This window comes from Dendrobates tinctorius, unplaced genomic scaffold (genome assembly GCF_039654945.1).
Source record: "Dendrobates tinctorius isolate UK_male_01 unplaced genomic scaffold, ASM3965494v1 ptg000070l, whole genome shotgun sequence".
Taxonomy (NCBI): domain Eukaryota; kingdom Metazoa; phylum Chordata; class Amphibia; order Anura; family Dendrobatidae; genus Dendrobates; species Dendrobates tinctorius.
Window position 1 is genome coordinate 9851555 of NW_027361738.1, and position 15360 is coordinate 9866914.

The 15360-nt window shown below is 38.5% G+C and overlaps 4 protein-coding genes across 5 annotated transcripts in view; all 4 read left to right on the forward strand.

Moving 5' to 3' along the window:
* Positions 1-1146: 1146 nt before the first annotated feature.
* Positions 1147-3473, forward strand: HOXA7 (homeobox A7). The gene is made up of 2 exons (XM_073582273.1): positions 1147-1735; positions 2363-3473. Exons 1-2 carry the CDS (start codon positions 1351-1353, stop codon positions 2656-2658), a joined length of 681 nt encoding a protein of 226 aa, XP_073438374.1. The 5' UTR covers positions 1147-1350; the 3' UTR covers positions 2659-3473.
* Positions 3474-4376: 903 nt separating this feature from the next.
* The window catches only part of HOXA3 (homeobox A3), a 40466-nt gene continuing 29482 nt past the window's right edge, over positions 4377-15360 (forward strand). For both annotated transcript variants that reach the window (XM_073581363.1, XM_073581365.1), the window contains exon 1: positions 4377-4775. The gene's annotated coding sequence lies outside the window, so the exon portion shown is untranslated. The remainder of the gene's footprint in view (positions 4776-15360) is intronic.
* Positions 8813-11528, forward strand: HOXA6 (homeobox A6). Its single transcript, XM_073581373.1, has 2 exons — positions 8813-9500; positions 10614-11528. The coding sequence occupies exons 1-2, from the start codon at positions 9062-9064 to the stop codon at positions 10883-10885; spliced, it is 711 nt and encodes a 236-aa protein (XP_073437474.1). The 5' UTR covers positions 8813-9061; the 3' UTR covers positions 10886-11528.
* HOXA5 (homeobox A5) lies at positions 11603-14407 on the forward strand. Its single transcript, XM_073581369.1, is given in 3 exon segments — positions 11603-12124; positions 12126-12942; positions 13464-14407. Coding segments are annotated over 3 exon segments (1104 nt in total). The 5' UTR covers positions 11603-12088; the 3' UTR covers positions 13715-14407.

Genomic DNA, 15360 nt, shown 5'->3' on the forward strand with positions numbered 1-15360 from the left:
AATGTATTATTATTATTATTATTATTATTATTATTATTATTATTATTTGTAGTAGTACTATTAGTTATAGTAGTATACCTACACTCGCACATGTGAGAGTAAAAAACCCTCAATATAAGATATTTACTAGTAAACAATGTATGCAATCCTAGGTAATGTGATGGGAAAGCAGAGATCAGAGCCTGGGATCCCTTTGTAGAACAGATGAGCAGAGCTGGATCTTTTTAAGGTAGAATTTCCGGAGCAGCCATCCCCATTGAATGTTTCATGTTTATGAGGTGCCATATAAAGGCTGTAAACCCTGTGTGAGGAGCAGAGCTCTGCCCAGGAGTCTCCATCCGGCCCTGACCGCAGCAGCGCCGGCACTCCCAATGGATGTGTGGGATTCATTCTCTTCTGTACAACTTCTTTATGGATCCTACAGAACCATTCCTCAGGAATCGCCTCCACCTCGGGCTCAGGTAACCTGACAGCGTCTGATCAGCTCCACATACCCATGGTAATAATATTATCCCACAATATTACCCATAAAAATAATATTATATTAGTAATATGTACATATATCCATCTTTTAAATATTATCCAGAATTACTGACAGAGTTTCATGGTCATTATTATTACAATTTTACCTCGGCTTTGATTATATATACTTTGGCCTGGTAAATGTAAAAAAAATGTTAAAGGTGTTTAATCTATTGAATTTATTTGTCACACGCTCTGTATAACCTTGATTAAAGTTATTGTATTTGTCAGTTCAGCATATTTAAATGATCAATTTTACAGTTATCGGTTGTTTTCACAGACATTTATAGCGGTTTCTATATTTATGGTTTTTTTTATAGTTGTGTGTGAGTTTAAAAACAAATAATAATAGATATAATATTAATAATGATTTTGTTTGTTTATTTAAAACATTATTTAAAATTCTATTAGTTTTGGATATTAAACATTTAAATCCTTCAACCCTTTCTAAAAAAAAAATAATGAATGAGATGCATCATTGCATTTATGTTGTGAATAAGGATCTGGGAGGAATGCTGGTAAAGCTGCGGATTTCCTGGTCTTTTTGGAGGGGGTGTCGGTTTATTAGTAAACATTGCGGGGACATGGTGATGGTCGCACTGGAGGGTGGGTGTTCTTCCTGCATTGCACACAGATCGCTCCCACCTGTGCAGCAGCATCAGATTGGATGCCAGAGTCAGATGGTCGCAGATCACGTGCAGGGGGGAAGCTCTGTGCACAAGAAAATGGGGTTTTGTGTAAATCTGGGGGCTTAATGTTTCCATATATCAAGCTACCTCGTAAAACCGACACTGGAGCCACCCGGACCACAAATCACAGGTGAAGAATATGACTTCTTCCTATTATGTGAATGCTCTGTTCAGCAAGTATACGACCGGGGCTTCTCTCTTCCAAAACACAGAGGCCACTTCGTGTTCCTTCACCAATTCCCAGAGAAGCAGCTATGGATCCGGCCCGGGGGCCTTCCCAGCTCCCGCCGCCTCCCCAGCCGTGGCCGGGCTGTACAATGTGAACAGTGCGCTGTACCAGAGCCCCTTCCCCGGATACGGCCTCAGCACGGACGCCTACAACCTCCACTGCGCCACCTTTGATCAGAACATTCCGATCCTCTGCAATGACCTGGGCAAAGCCAGCTGTGACAAGGCGGAGGAGCCCACCCTGCACCCCCAGAGTGACAGTCACTACCGCATATACCCGTGGATGAGGTCCTCAGGTAGGGGAATACAGCTGTGCATAGGGGTCTCATTCCAGGGCCGGCGCCCAGGGCTCAGACATGCAGTTATTTGGGGTTTGCCATACAGGGAATAAATCCCTATTAACCGGACTGATGCATTTCATACATTAATATAGAAAAAAAACGTAGCAACAAACATAGAATAAACACTGGAGTTGGGTGTTTGCAGTGCATGCCATAAAAGAGACAATTTTTGTTATATTTTATTTTATTTACAATGGAAAATTCTGAGTCGAATGTACAGGCCCTAAAATCACATTATTAATTATTAAAATAATAGATAATAGGTAAATAGATAGATATGGCATAGATATAAATAGAGATAGATAGATAGATAGATAATAGTTAGGTAAATATAAAGATATGGGATAGATAGCTATAAATAGAGATAGATAGAGATAGATAAATAGATAGATAGATATGGGATAGATATAAATAGATATTCTAGAATATTATATTTATTATTCATTGTCTTAGAGAACATGGTGAAGACACAATATTCCATGTAATACCAGCAGCTAGGGCCGAGGCCTCCATGGTGTGAAGCTCCCAGGGATATTGTGCGATGAGCCCCATGACTAAGCTCGATGTGTGTGTGATCCATAGGTCCAGACAGGAAGAGGGGTCGCCAGACATACACCCGGTACCAGACCCTGGAGCTGGAGAAAGAATTCCACTTTAACCGCTACCTGACCCGCCGGAGGAGGATAGAGATCGCCCACGCCTTGTGCCTGACAGAGAGGCAGATCAAGATCTGGTTCCAGAACCGAAGAATGAAGTGGAAGAAGGAACACAAGGAGGAGAATGTGGGCAGCCCTGAAGCGGGCGAGCAGACCCCGGCCGCGACCACTCCTGCGGCCACTGAGGAGGAGGAGGACGGCAAGGCGACCAAGGATGGATAAACCGCGGCGGATCAGGGTCGTGGACTGGGAACCATGGTGTATTTATTTGTCTTATTCTTTTTTGTCAGGCAGATCGTGTTCTGCGTCTTCAGCACAGGGGGGCAGCCTGCAGGGGAGACAGAAAGAGAGATGTGACTTCATCATTTATGATTACATTAATTTCACAATCATGATTAAAATGTGAAGAGATATATATATGACTGTACTACCTAATAATAATGCGCTGCGCAAGTGCATTAGTCGCTACTACCTAGTCATTACACATCAGGAATTCCTCCACCAACACTCAGCAGAGCAGCCCCCATCTTTACCTTCTACTACCTATCCACTACTACCTACAGCCAGCTCTGCTGCATCTCTACAGATGACCTGGAAGCTGCGCGTGCAGGTGAGCCGATCACTGGCCGATCTCACTACACACCCACCACACAAAGGGCAGCAGAAGAAGAAGAAGAAGAATCAAGAAAGCCCAATAGCATCGCTCTAGCGGCCTCTTCCTAGCAGAGTATTTGTCTCATAGTCGCAGTGACCACATTGTTTCTACTCCAGGGATTTGTATGGGTGTGCGCTGTCTCTTTGTCATACGCAGTGTTTCTAGGTTTACTTTGGTAATATTTGGTCATATCTATGGCATGGCGTATTTGTGTAATAAAAAAAAATAAAAAAAAAATCAACTCATGAAAAAAACAAAATCTAAATCTAGCGGTTTGCACGTCTTTGTGTGATCAGTATTATTGTGAGTGTTTAAAACTTAGTTCTGTACAAATACAAATAAATATGTAAAAGAAAAAAATGTAAAAAAAAAATAATGACTGTCCTTGGGTAATATATTTTCTTTTGTTACAAATAAAAAAAACGTGTTTGTTCAAAGAATGTTCCTGTTGTCTGAGCATGGTAAAATAAACAGTGAAACAATATATCTGAAAACACATATATTTACAAATAGTGATTATGTGGGTAAAATTCACAACCTACCTATATATATATATATATAAGCATATATGTGTGTAGTCACAATCGACTTACATGCATACATACGCAAAATAATATATATGTGCATGTATGTGTTTTTATATATATGTATATATACACATATATGTGTGTGTGCATATGTGCGCCTTCACAAACTATCTACATGTATACACATGCAAAAAATACATTTATATTTATGTTTGTGTATGCAGTTACAATCTATCCATATATCTGTATGTATGTGCAATATTTATGTATATAATATAGATACATATGTATATTTACACATCATACACTTTATTATGTGCGAGTGCATGTATATATATATATATATGCACACATATGTACATACATCTATTTTTCTGACCTTTTATTCTCATAAATATATATATATATATATATGGGTAAAAGATTAGAAAGATAAGGGACAAATATATGTATGTACCTATGTATATGCATATATATACACATGCTCACACCCACATAGCAGAGTGTATAGTGTGTCCATGCATATATACCCTGTGCATGGTTGTGCACACTTTGCTCCCTCTCCTCTGTGCTCCAGCAGTGAGGAGGATTAGCAGTGAGGTCCTGCAGGTAATGAGAGCTGGGGCTGAGCACAGGCTGAGAGGGAAGATGGCGTCTCTATAGGACCTGCCTCTTCTCAGTGATGAGGCAATGGCTATAAATCCGTTGTTGTTTATGAAAATTTACAACTTTGCAATACAAGTTTATGAGGAGCTCGGTTCCTCCATTGGTCGCTGCTGGTCATGTGGATGGTAACTGTGAACATGTAGGGCTTTTTTTTGATAATTTCCCTTGTGAGAATAGAGCTGCATTCTTTAGCTGAGCTCAGTCCTGCTCTGGATGTGTCTGCATCTCCAGCCTCCAGCCCAGAGTCTCTGAGTGTCAGGCTTCTCATGGAGCTGCTCCCCAGCACTGAGCTCCAGGATGGCAGAGCCGGATCCGGCCCCTGTAGTAAGGTGTGGCATGCTGGATTCCAAGCACCAGAGGGGCAGAATTTCAACTGGCAGCCTGGCTAATTTCCTGCTTCTCCTGGCACCAAAAGGGACTCGATTCCTCTCCTGTGCAGCCAAGGCGACAGCTGTCAGAGTGGCAAGGGCTGCTGTGAGCCAGAACCCAAGGTGAGAAATGTGCCCCCTCACACCCTGCACTGAGCTCCATAGCCCGCTCCAAAGGAACTCTACAGCTATTTACTGCCTGCTGCACAGCCAGCTCTAGCACATCACATGCCATCATATTGCCATATTATCAGGTGCCACCCTGGGGCAAGCAGGGTGATGCTCAGTATGAAGAGTGTGTGCATAGAAATAGAACATTCACACACTTCTATACGTGCATATATCTATACATACAGACACACATAATATATATCTATATACACATATTATATATATATACATATCATACACACACATATTATATACATACACACATAATATCTATCTATCTATCTATCTATCTATCTATACACATATTATATACATACACACGTAATATCTATCTATCTATCTATCTATCTATACACATATTATATATATATATATACACACATATTATATACATACACACGTAATATCTATCTATCTATCTATCTATCTATGCACATATTATATACATACACACATAATATCTATCTATATAGATATAGATATATATGCACATATTATATATATACACACACACATATATATACATATCATATTCACACACATATTATATATATACACATACATAAATATTTATATATTTTTTCTCACGTTTTATGAATACAAGCATGACTTACCATACTCACTATTCACTATTACCGCATGGTAATGCAAGTTACATCGGCAGTAGTGTAAACGTCTCCCTATAAATCCTGTACTGAAATGTTTTGCATTAGCAATCTGATGAGAAACTTGCTTCATTCATTCTTTCATTCATTTATGATGCAATGGGGAGAACTGTTTTAAACGAAACCAATGCCCATGATTACATTGTAATTCTGCATTTTTCCATATTGACGCATACGCAATGATTAGGTTTGTAGAATGTTTAAAACTACAGAGAGCGCGATAATAGAAGTCTTTACAAAGATAATATATGATGGGTCAGAGAATGTAGTGTTTGTCAGGAAGAATTGTGGATGCCAAAAACTCATCTAAATGTATTTCAGGAGAAAGTTCTGTTGTTTTCGTTTGGCTTATAATTAAAAAAAAAGACATATTTTGTTCTTTTAATTTCCCATTGTTCTTGATAAATTAATTAAGGGTAATGGTTGGCTGACTTTAATCTGCGTTGTCTGCTGATGAAGTATAACATTTGCATTACAGTGTATTATGTGCTGGGCTTCAGCGTGTGAGGTCTCAGTGCTGCCACTCTGTGGCGGTTGATGGTATATACCTCTGAAATAAGGAAATCATATTATGACTGCGTATTTAATATATATTTATACATTGCTATAGGCAGAATATAAAAGGATCATTATTTATATGTATGTAATTTAGGGTATATTTTGGCTGATATAATAGGTAGTAATGGCGATTATTCCTGAGAGTATTATGCATTTACAATATGGTTGCCCACTGGAAGTGTGTTAGTTACAGACCAACAACTTGTGTCCAATAAATCTGAAAAAATCTGAAATAGCCATCTTGGGCTTAAAATCATTATTATTATTATTATTATTATTATTATCATTTATCATAAGGATTGAGCACCTGCCTGCATGTGTTATTTAATGCATCACTAATTTCCATGAATATTCCTCATGAAATGTGTTTAGTATGTCATTTAACCACTCCTGAGCATGGTGTGAATAACACTCTGCTGTGTATATATATTTCATTATTTCATTGCATTAGAATAAGAATTCTAGGAATATTCGAACGCTTTTATATTGTGTTCAAAATGGCTGCTGCACCTCAGATTTAATGGTTTAAGCAGATTTTATTGCTTGGCAGTGAGATGAAAAGAGAAACAGAAGGGGCAGTGTCTTAGTGTCTGCCTCAGTATCCCTGTTACATTTCACAGGCCCCCAGATAATTACATGCCTAAAGCAAGGCACAATTCTCTCACTTTCTCCTTTTTCATACAACTATAATCTATCTATCTATCTATCTATCTATCTATCTATCTCTATACATCTGTCATCTATATTTCTGCGAGTGGATAAAAAAATCCACAGTTTTTCACTTGGATTCTTTGAATGCTGCCTCCATTTTGCTAAATAAACAACAACAAAAGCAAGCAGGTATAAAATATTGTTAACAAGAAAAGATTGAGGTAATATAAAATATACAGCAGTTTGGCATGTGTGATTACATGGATACAACACACACTTACTTTTAGGTCTATCTATCTACCTATCTATCTATCTTTCTATCTATGTATTATCTATCTATCTTTCTATCTATCTATATAGAAAAAAAAAACAGATCTCAGCACAAACTTGAGCAGATTTTGGGTGCAATAGTCCTGAATAATGCGGTTGTCCAACGAGAAAATATAAATAGAAAAAAAACAGGCAGCACTCGAGTTAAAGGAAAAATTGTGGACTTTAATCCAGCGCCAAGTGGGGCAACGTTTCGACCTCACAGCAAGGTCTTTGTCAAGCACAGCACCAAATGGCGCTGGATTAAAGTCCACAATTTTTCCTTTAACTGGAGTGCTGCCTGATTTTTTTTTCTATCTATCTATCTATCTATCTATCTATCTATCTATCTATCTATCTATCTATCTATCTATCTATCTATCTGTCTGTCTGTCTGTCTGTCTATCTATCTATCAAACTTTCTGATCCCATAAATTAACTGACTATTAAAACTATAGTTAAAGGTATAGGACCACACAAACTCATCCCACATATTTACAGCTAGGCAGAAATATTAATAGTGTTCATTTAAAAAAAAAAAAAAAAAAAAAAAAACAAAACAAGAAATCCCACAGTTGTGATCTTCCCCTCCCTCATCCTAAATTTTACTACACATTTCACAGTCATGACTGTATACCCCTCCTATCGATTATCGCTAGATTCATAAAGAAGCATAAATGCAGACATCCAGGTGGGAGAGGCACAAGACATCCTTCTTTTGCTCCCTTGATGTCTTCTGGTCGCCATTACAGCCCATGTGGCGTCAGAGTTGCACATTCTTCCAGGTATTTACAGTGGGGTTTATAGCCACGAAGGGAGAGGCTGATGGAAGAATTCCTGAGCTTGGGCCATAAAACGCTGCATAGCATTCAGATAAGAAGCTTTATACGTCAGTTTTTCACATAATACCACATGATTGATGGAATGAGACATATTTTAATCCAGATGTAATTTCTGTTGTTCCTGACTTGTTATATAAGAATATATATTGCTATATGTCTGCTGTTTATCCAGCACAGAACACAGACATATGTGCAGGAAGGAGGGGCAATATCTGGGCTGCATTTATAAGGAGCACTCCTCTAAGTACTTGGTGTTTTGTGTGAACTCAAATCAGCCATGTAAATGATAGCCACACACACACATATGTATATATATGTTACTACATGTTGCACTATATAATGCATATATATATATATATATATAAATATATATATATATATATATATATATATATATATATAGCTCAAAAAATTGAAGGGGACACTAAAAGTTGGATCAGCCTGTAATTTGTTCCCTTTATTTTTTTTGAGCAGTGCATATATATATATATATATATATATATATATATATATATATATATACGCACACATACATATATACACATATATACTGCTCAAAAGAGTAAAGGAGGCACTTAACCAACACAATGTACTAAGATGTGTTCCCTTTATTTTTTGAGCAGTATATAATCTTATTTCTATCTATACATAAGCATGTAGCTATATATTTTAATAATGGAAATATGCTACTTTTTATTTTAGGTAAGTCTTTATGTAAATATTTAATTGCTTTGTAACTAAAAAAAATATATATTCATAAATGATCAATAATAATATTTATTTATTTATTCGACTGGCCTAACTATAAATTATTTCTGCACATTTCCTGGATGATCCCTCTTCATTATCTGTGGATTCTTATCCACCGACATGGGTAATATATAGGAAATTGCAGACACTGGTTCATTGCTGTAGTAAAGGAGCCTCAGTTCTCACCTTCATGCACTGTGTTGTATATATATATATTTGTGTTGTATACAGGTCTGGGATGGGAAGCTGTGAGCTCCTTGGAAGTTTGCAGCCTCAGTCCCCATCCCAGGGGAGTCCCATGTAAACTCCTTCCTATTGGCTACTGAATGATCAGCTGCTTATATTTGCCTGTGTCGCTTTTGGCTCCTGGCCATCCAGAAACAAACCAGTTCGATGACTACTAATAGTTATAGCTGGATGTTCTAATACACAACAAATCACAGGACTAGAGAGTGCAGAGCCAATGAGTTCTTACTTTGTGAATAGCACTTTTGCTGGGAGCCTGCCCAATGGCCAGGACTCGTTTGTGGGTCAGATTCCTCTCTACTCCTCTGGTTATGATGCTCTAAGGCATTTCCCAGGTTCTTATGGGACAAGTCCCCTCCAGGAGAAGTCTTATTCTTCGCCCTGTTTCTACCAGCAATCTAACACAGTCATTGCCTGCAACCGAAACTCTTATGACTATGGGACAACGTGTTTCTATCCGGACAAGGACAGCACCAGCAGCCCCAACACCTACCCGGCCAGCAAGAGGGCTCCTGCTGGGGACTACCTGCCCTACACCGCGGACCAGCACTACAAAGCCCCCAGCATACAGAGCAAAGCATTCCAGGAAGACCCCACTGACCGGAAGTATAGCAGCCATGTGTACCCCTGGATGCAGAGAGCCAACTCATGCACTGGTAAGAAGACCCCAATATATGCAAGGGGGCACCACTGTGGGCGACACTGCCAGCATGGGGATGTATGCAAGCAGGAGGCTGGGGTGTGTTCATTATAGCAGAACTGTATGTAAACGTGGATAGATAGATAGATAGATAGATAGATAGATAGATAACATTTGTATTTGTTTTTATGTTACTATTTTTCCATATAAATTAATATGACCCAGCCTCCTGCTTACATGCATTACGTGCATTCCCCTTACATAGTCATAATGCCTGCATTGTACATCTGGGCTATATGTATGCATATATACTTATTATGTATATAACATACACAAACATACCTGTTTATTTGTATATACACACACTCACATGGTGTGTATGTATATATGTATATATATATATATATATATATATAATGTATACAACACACACATGCCTGATTGAATACACACATATATACATGGTGCGTGAATACATATAGCCTGTGTATACAATATACACATACCTGTTTGTATCTATATATATATATATATATATATATACTGCTCAAAAATATAAAGGGAACACTTAAACATAGTACCCTATGTTTAAGTGTTCCCTTTATTTTTTGAGCAATATATATATAGCCTTTGGATACCACATATATACGTACACACATGCACATATATACATACATACATTTACATATGTTTAATGTGTGTATCTGTATTGATATCTGAATAAATGGAACAAAAGATTGATCTGAGCACATTTGCTATGCTGTATTGTAAAATGGATACATTTTCTTACTTTAAACACATATTTCCCACTTTAATACATTTTCTCACGTTTTCATTTTACCCTGAAATAAGACATTCACACAGAGACTGCACATGTTCCGTGTACAGAAATACATTCGAAACAATATTTAATTATCAGGTGCACGCAGTATTGTATGTGTGTATACCCATTACATAGGAATGACATTTCTATTCTTTTCTCGCTCCTATTTGACACTAATATTTTGGTAGAAATGCATCTCCCATACAATGTAGGGCTCTGTACCCTGCCAGGCTCGGGGATGTTGTCTACAATGTCTTTGTACACTGTGTGGCTTTGAATCATGTGGTTTTGCTTTTTGTTTTGCAGGTACAGTGTATGGGAACCACAGCAGGAGGGGTAGGCAGACATACACCAGGTACCAGACTCTAGAACTGGAGAAAGAATTCCATTTTAATAGATATCTGACCAGGAGGAGAAGGATAGAAATAGCAAATGCTTTGTGCTTAACAGAACGACAGATTAAAATCTGGTTCCAGAATAGAAGGATGAAATGGAAGAAAGAAAGTAAGATTATTCATTCCTCACAGCCAAGCAGTGACCCAACAGAGGACAAGCAAGTCACTGACAGCAGCACTTAGTCAGAAGGCCTCCCCTCATTCACCTTCCATACTATTGTCAGCGCCCATCTGATCTGCTGCACCCATTTTACTACATAGCCGGGACCATGTCATTTTTTTTAGTGAAGCATAAATATAATTTTCATGAGAAAAATGTCTATAAATATGCAAAACCTTCATGTGTGAATTTCAGCATTGGATGAAATGTAATGAACCCACAAAACTAGCTTGTGACCCTCTCCTGCAGTGATGGCAGTCTGCAGCCATATCTGCCACAACATTGTGCACAAAGAAGGAGAAAAAGAATCCGGAAAGCTGAGGTCATCCTGTTTTCTGCAGCCTCTGGACAGAATGTTACTGTCAGCTGCATTGTACATGTAACAATAATATTTACAGCCTCTCATTGTTGCTAATCGGGATTACAAGGCAACGATCGTCCTGGAAAAAGGAAATGCAGTGAGAGCATGGCTGAGATTTCTGACTACTACTTATCATAGGGATCTCTACACAAAGGCTGGAGAAGAGAAAATACCCCCAAATCTATTGCCATCTAAGAATCTCACTTTAGAGAATTATATTTCATTTCTTTATTAAATTATTACATTGAATTTCAACTCTGATGTCATTGTTACAGTGAGGAAATAAATATGTTTCATTGTCTATATATTTTATTTTACATTTTCACACTGTCCTTAATGAGGAAAAAAACACACCAATGGAAAATTATTATTATTATTATTATTATTATAGCCAGTTTAGCTAATAGAAAATAAACTACAAAATCCCTAAACTATTGACGATCTGCTAAGATCAGGTCAGTGCTGTGAGAGACAACCGATTTCCTTTCAGTCTGTTTCTAGATTTCCCACCATTACAGACTTATAGGTAATATAGATATATAAATATTTAAGATAGAAAATTAAATAAGTTTATTTTGGAATAAATAGCAACAGCAGCATTTATGGAGCAATTTCTCGGTATTAATCTGCTTGTTTGTGAACTGTGGCTGCTTGAGCCGGTACATTTGGTATTCACTAATGGAAGCTGTGAGGGGAATGCAATAATTTTTCTGTAATGGGATGTAACCTCAATTCGACCCCGGCCCTGCAGTCCCCTCTTTTTTTTTTTCACTCGGTGAAGAGACTTGTAATAACAGCGAAGTGACCAGACGGTGGCGCTAGAGTCTGACCAAAAGTGTGCCGCCAGCTGCGGGAGCGCGCAGGGATGCTCGCCCCCTCCAGCATCCTCCCAGCTCCCCCAACTCATGCACCAGTTTACCTCTAGAGGTCATCAGGCAGGATTTACGACTGGACAACAAAAGCACGTGATTCCAAGTCGTACCCCATATTTGGGTGCCTACGTAGGAGGGAACCAAGTACATGTCCCAGTCATTTCCATAATTCATCATAAATTGTGCAAGGGTGCTATAGACGCACAAAACGACCCAGAGCCACAAATCAAGCACACACATATCAAAAAACAAATGAGCTCTTATTTTGTAAACTCATTTTGCGGTCGCTATCCAAATGGCCCGGACTACCAGTTACATAATTATGGAGATCACAGCTCGGTGAACGAGCAATACAGGGATTCAGCAGGCATGCATTCCAGCAGGTACGGATACGGCTACAATGGCATGGATCTCAGCGTTGGGCGAACACCAGCCAGCCACTATAGTGCCAATGACAGAGCAAGAAATTACCCGTCCAACCCAAGCTCCTCTGCAGAGCCCAGGTATAGCCAAGCTGCAGGGTCTGCACAGTCTCCAAGTCCACCTGACCCTCTGCCCTGCACTGCTGTGCCCACCCCGCCTGTGGGCGAGAGTCACCAAGGAGTCAAAAACTCTCTAACTAACTCCAACAGCAGCAGCACCACCACGTCCAATGCCAGCAGCACCAGCCTCAACAGCAGCAATAGTGGCAGCATCAACAGAGAAGGGCTGGGGGCTTCTTCCTCTGGTGCTGAAGATGACACTCCAGCCAGCAGCGACCAGGCAAGTTCCCAGAACGGCCAGAGCCCTGCTTCATCAGTGCAGCCCCAGATCTATCCCTGGATGAGAAAGCTGCACATAAGTCATGGTAAATAAGTCTTCTCCTTATTCTATTTCCACCATCCAGTACCTGTAGGATGTGTGTGTGGGTGGTGGGGGGAGGCAGAATGCAACTTTCAGGGGCTCATGGATGTAGACATATTTAATAATATAGTAACCTTCCTATACTTTATGTTTAAAGGGTAAAGAAAGCATCTAACTGCATATATATATATATATATATATATATATATATATAGTTGTCGCCTAGATCGCCTGCATGTTAATTTCTAAGCTCAGTATAATTTAGGACAGACTTAGAGACATTCTATCAAGTTTAGTATCTGTGTGTGTTATTGCATTATTAATGGGCATTATATTATTTGATATTTTACAACGATTCTAATTAGATGCCACCAATTTCGCGGATTGAATTAAACCCATCCTTAATTGGAGCAGAATTGTGTCAAACTTGAGTGATCGCCTTAATATTTGTTGAACTAATTGCACGATGTCCTTTTTAATTCTTTTATTTTTATTTATTTTTTTTTTCTATTTTTTTTTTTGTAGATAATATAGGAGGACCAGAGGGGAAGAGGGCTAGGACAGCTTACACTCGCTACCAAACTCTGGAGCTGGAGAAAGAATTTCATTTTAACAGATACCTGACTCGCCGAAGGAGGATTGAGATCGCCCACGCTCTGTGCCTATCCGAGAGACAAATTAAAATCTGGTTCCAGAACAGAAGGATGAAATGGAAAAAGGATAACAAGCTGAAAAGTATGAGCATGGCAGCTGCAGGGGGGGCCTTCCGCCCATAGATGTTTCCAGGCATTACAGTATTGTCACCATAGACTTTCTAGGACTCTTGTGTGTGACTTCAGTGAAGAAACCTGTTTTGTCCCCCCCCCCATATACTATCCAGTCCTCGATGACCCCCCTTCAGCCGGAGGAATATAGCTGCAGCTGCTTTATGTATATGTTTTGTTTTGGATGGCAATGTCTTGACAATTGTAAATGTTTTAACTTATTTGACTTGTGTAAAACGCTAAGTGTTACTTGAAGTAACAGAACAAAAAAAAAACAACAAAATGTTTATTTCTAATGTTCTGTGTTGCATTCAATTTTGCAAAAAAAAAAAAAACGAAGCTGTAAATGTTTGTGAAGTGTAACTATGTTTGAATACTACATTTCCAGATAATACTACCTATGTGAATAATATGTTGTAGAGGTGACTCGTGTTGTTAGTGTGGTGAGTAGTGACACAAACTGTGATCCCCAGCAGTCTGTCCTAGCTGTGCCTTTTTGTATCTCATGATGACTCTGCACGACCTCTTGTAAAGTGGCTGCACTGGCAGCTAAAGTGTATGTAATATTATGTGTTTGTTCAGAAAGTTAACGATAATATAGTCCAGCTTGGCTGTTTAAGCAATTGCTATATATATTTTTTTTTTGTAATTTTTTTCATGAAAAAACTATGACTGGAAAAAAAAATAAACTTTCTACTAAAAATACAGATTTTTGTGATCCAATAATTATTTGGGGTTTGTTTGATTAATTAATTACTTACATATATATATATTAAAAACATGTGGTATGGGTGATGTTACTGGTGGAAAATGACAAATGCACAAAAATGAATTAATTTAATTAAAATTGTAACAGTGTTGTGAGAGAGATGATACCTATATAGTATAATGGTACAATGCACATAGATGAAAAAAATGTGCACTTAAGCTGGGTTTTAATTTTCAGACTTCTTTTATATTTTGTTTACTTTTTGTTCTAATAACTGTTATCTTAAAGAAACCAGTGTCAGTCATTGACTATGTAAGATAGTGTCTGCAGTCTGTTTCTAGATGGGTTCCAATAAGTTCCCCCAAGGTCTTTCAGGCTTGGACTTACCTTACCTGAGCTTGACTGTAACTCTTCTCAGCCTGTAATGGAAATGGAAAGAGCTCCCTTTGCTAAATGCTTACATTCTTGCCTTCCCTAAGTTATATCACAGTAAACTTTATAAGCCTCAGTTCCGGCTATGTGACATTTGGTTGCCAAATGAATAGGGTTTTGTCTATGAATTAGATCGTAAAATCCTCCATAGCACAGACAGATAGGCTCACTGGCTATAAAATGTCACGTGGGGCTATTAAAGTAAGTTTTATGGTTTTGGGGAGTAGACGTCCAACATTATATACCACATATCATATAATCTCACTCATGCTGGACATCACTTGGCTTCTAGCAGGACACCCCAGGCTGCAAGCATCACTTTCATGGCAGCTCTCTGTAGCTCAGAGCTCCTCACCTTGGTATGATATCTACTCACTTGCAGTTTAAGGTGAGTTCTATATGAACTTCTGCACTCATGACTTAGAATAATTTGCATGTTTAGCTCTCATTGTGCTTTGGTATACTTGGACACTTTCCTCCATCCATGCCCTGCCATATTACCTCCACAGTGTAATCA

Bases quoted from the DNA above. Each gene is read 5' to 3' on its own strand.
- HOXA6 (XM_073581373.1), top strand. From the start codon at position 9,062: ATGAGTTCTTACTTTGTGAATAGCACTTTTGCTGGGAGCCTGCCCAAT. The intron at 9,501-10,613 runs GTAAGAAGACCC...TTTGTTTTGCAG, and splicing joins GAGAGCCAACTCATGCACTG to GTACAGTGTATGGGAACCAC.
- HOXA7 (XM_073582273.1), top strand. From the start codon at position 1,351: ATGACTTCTTCCTATTATGTGAATGCTCTGTTCAGCAAGTATACGACC. The intron at 1,736-2,362 runs GTAGGGGAATAC...TGTGATCCATAG, and splicing joins CCCGTGGATGAGGTCCTCAG to GTCCAGACAGGAAGAGGGGT.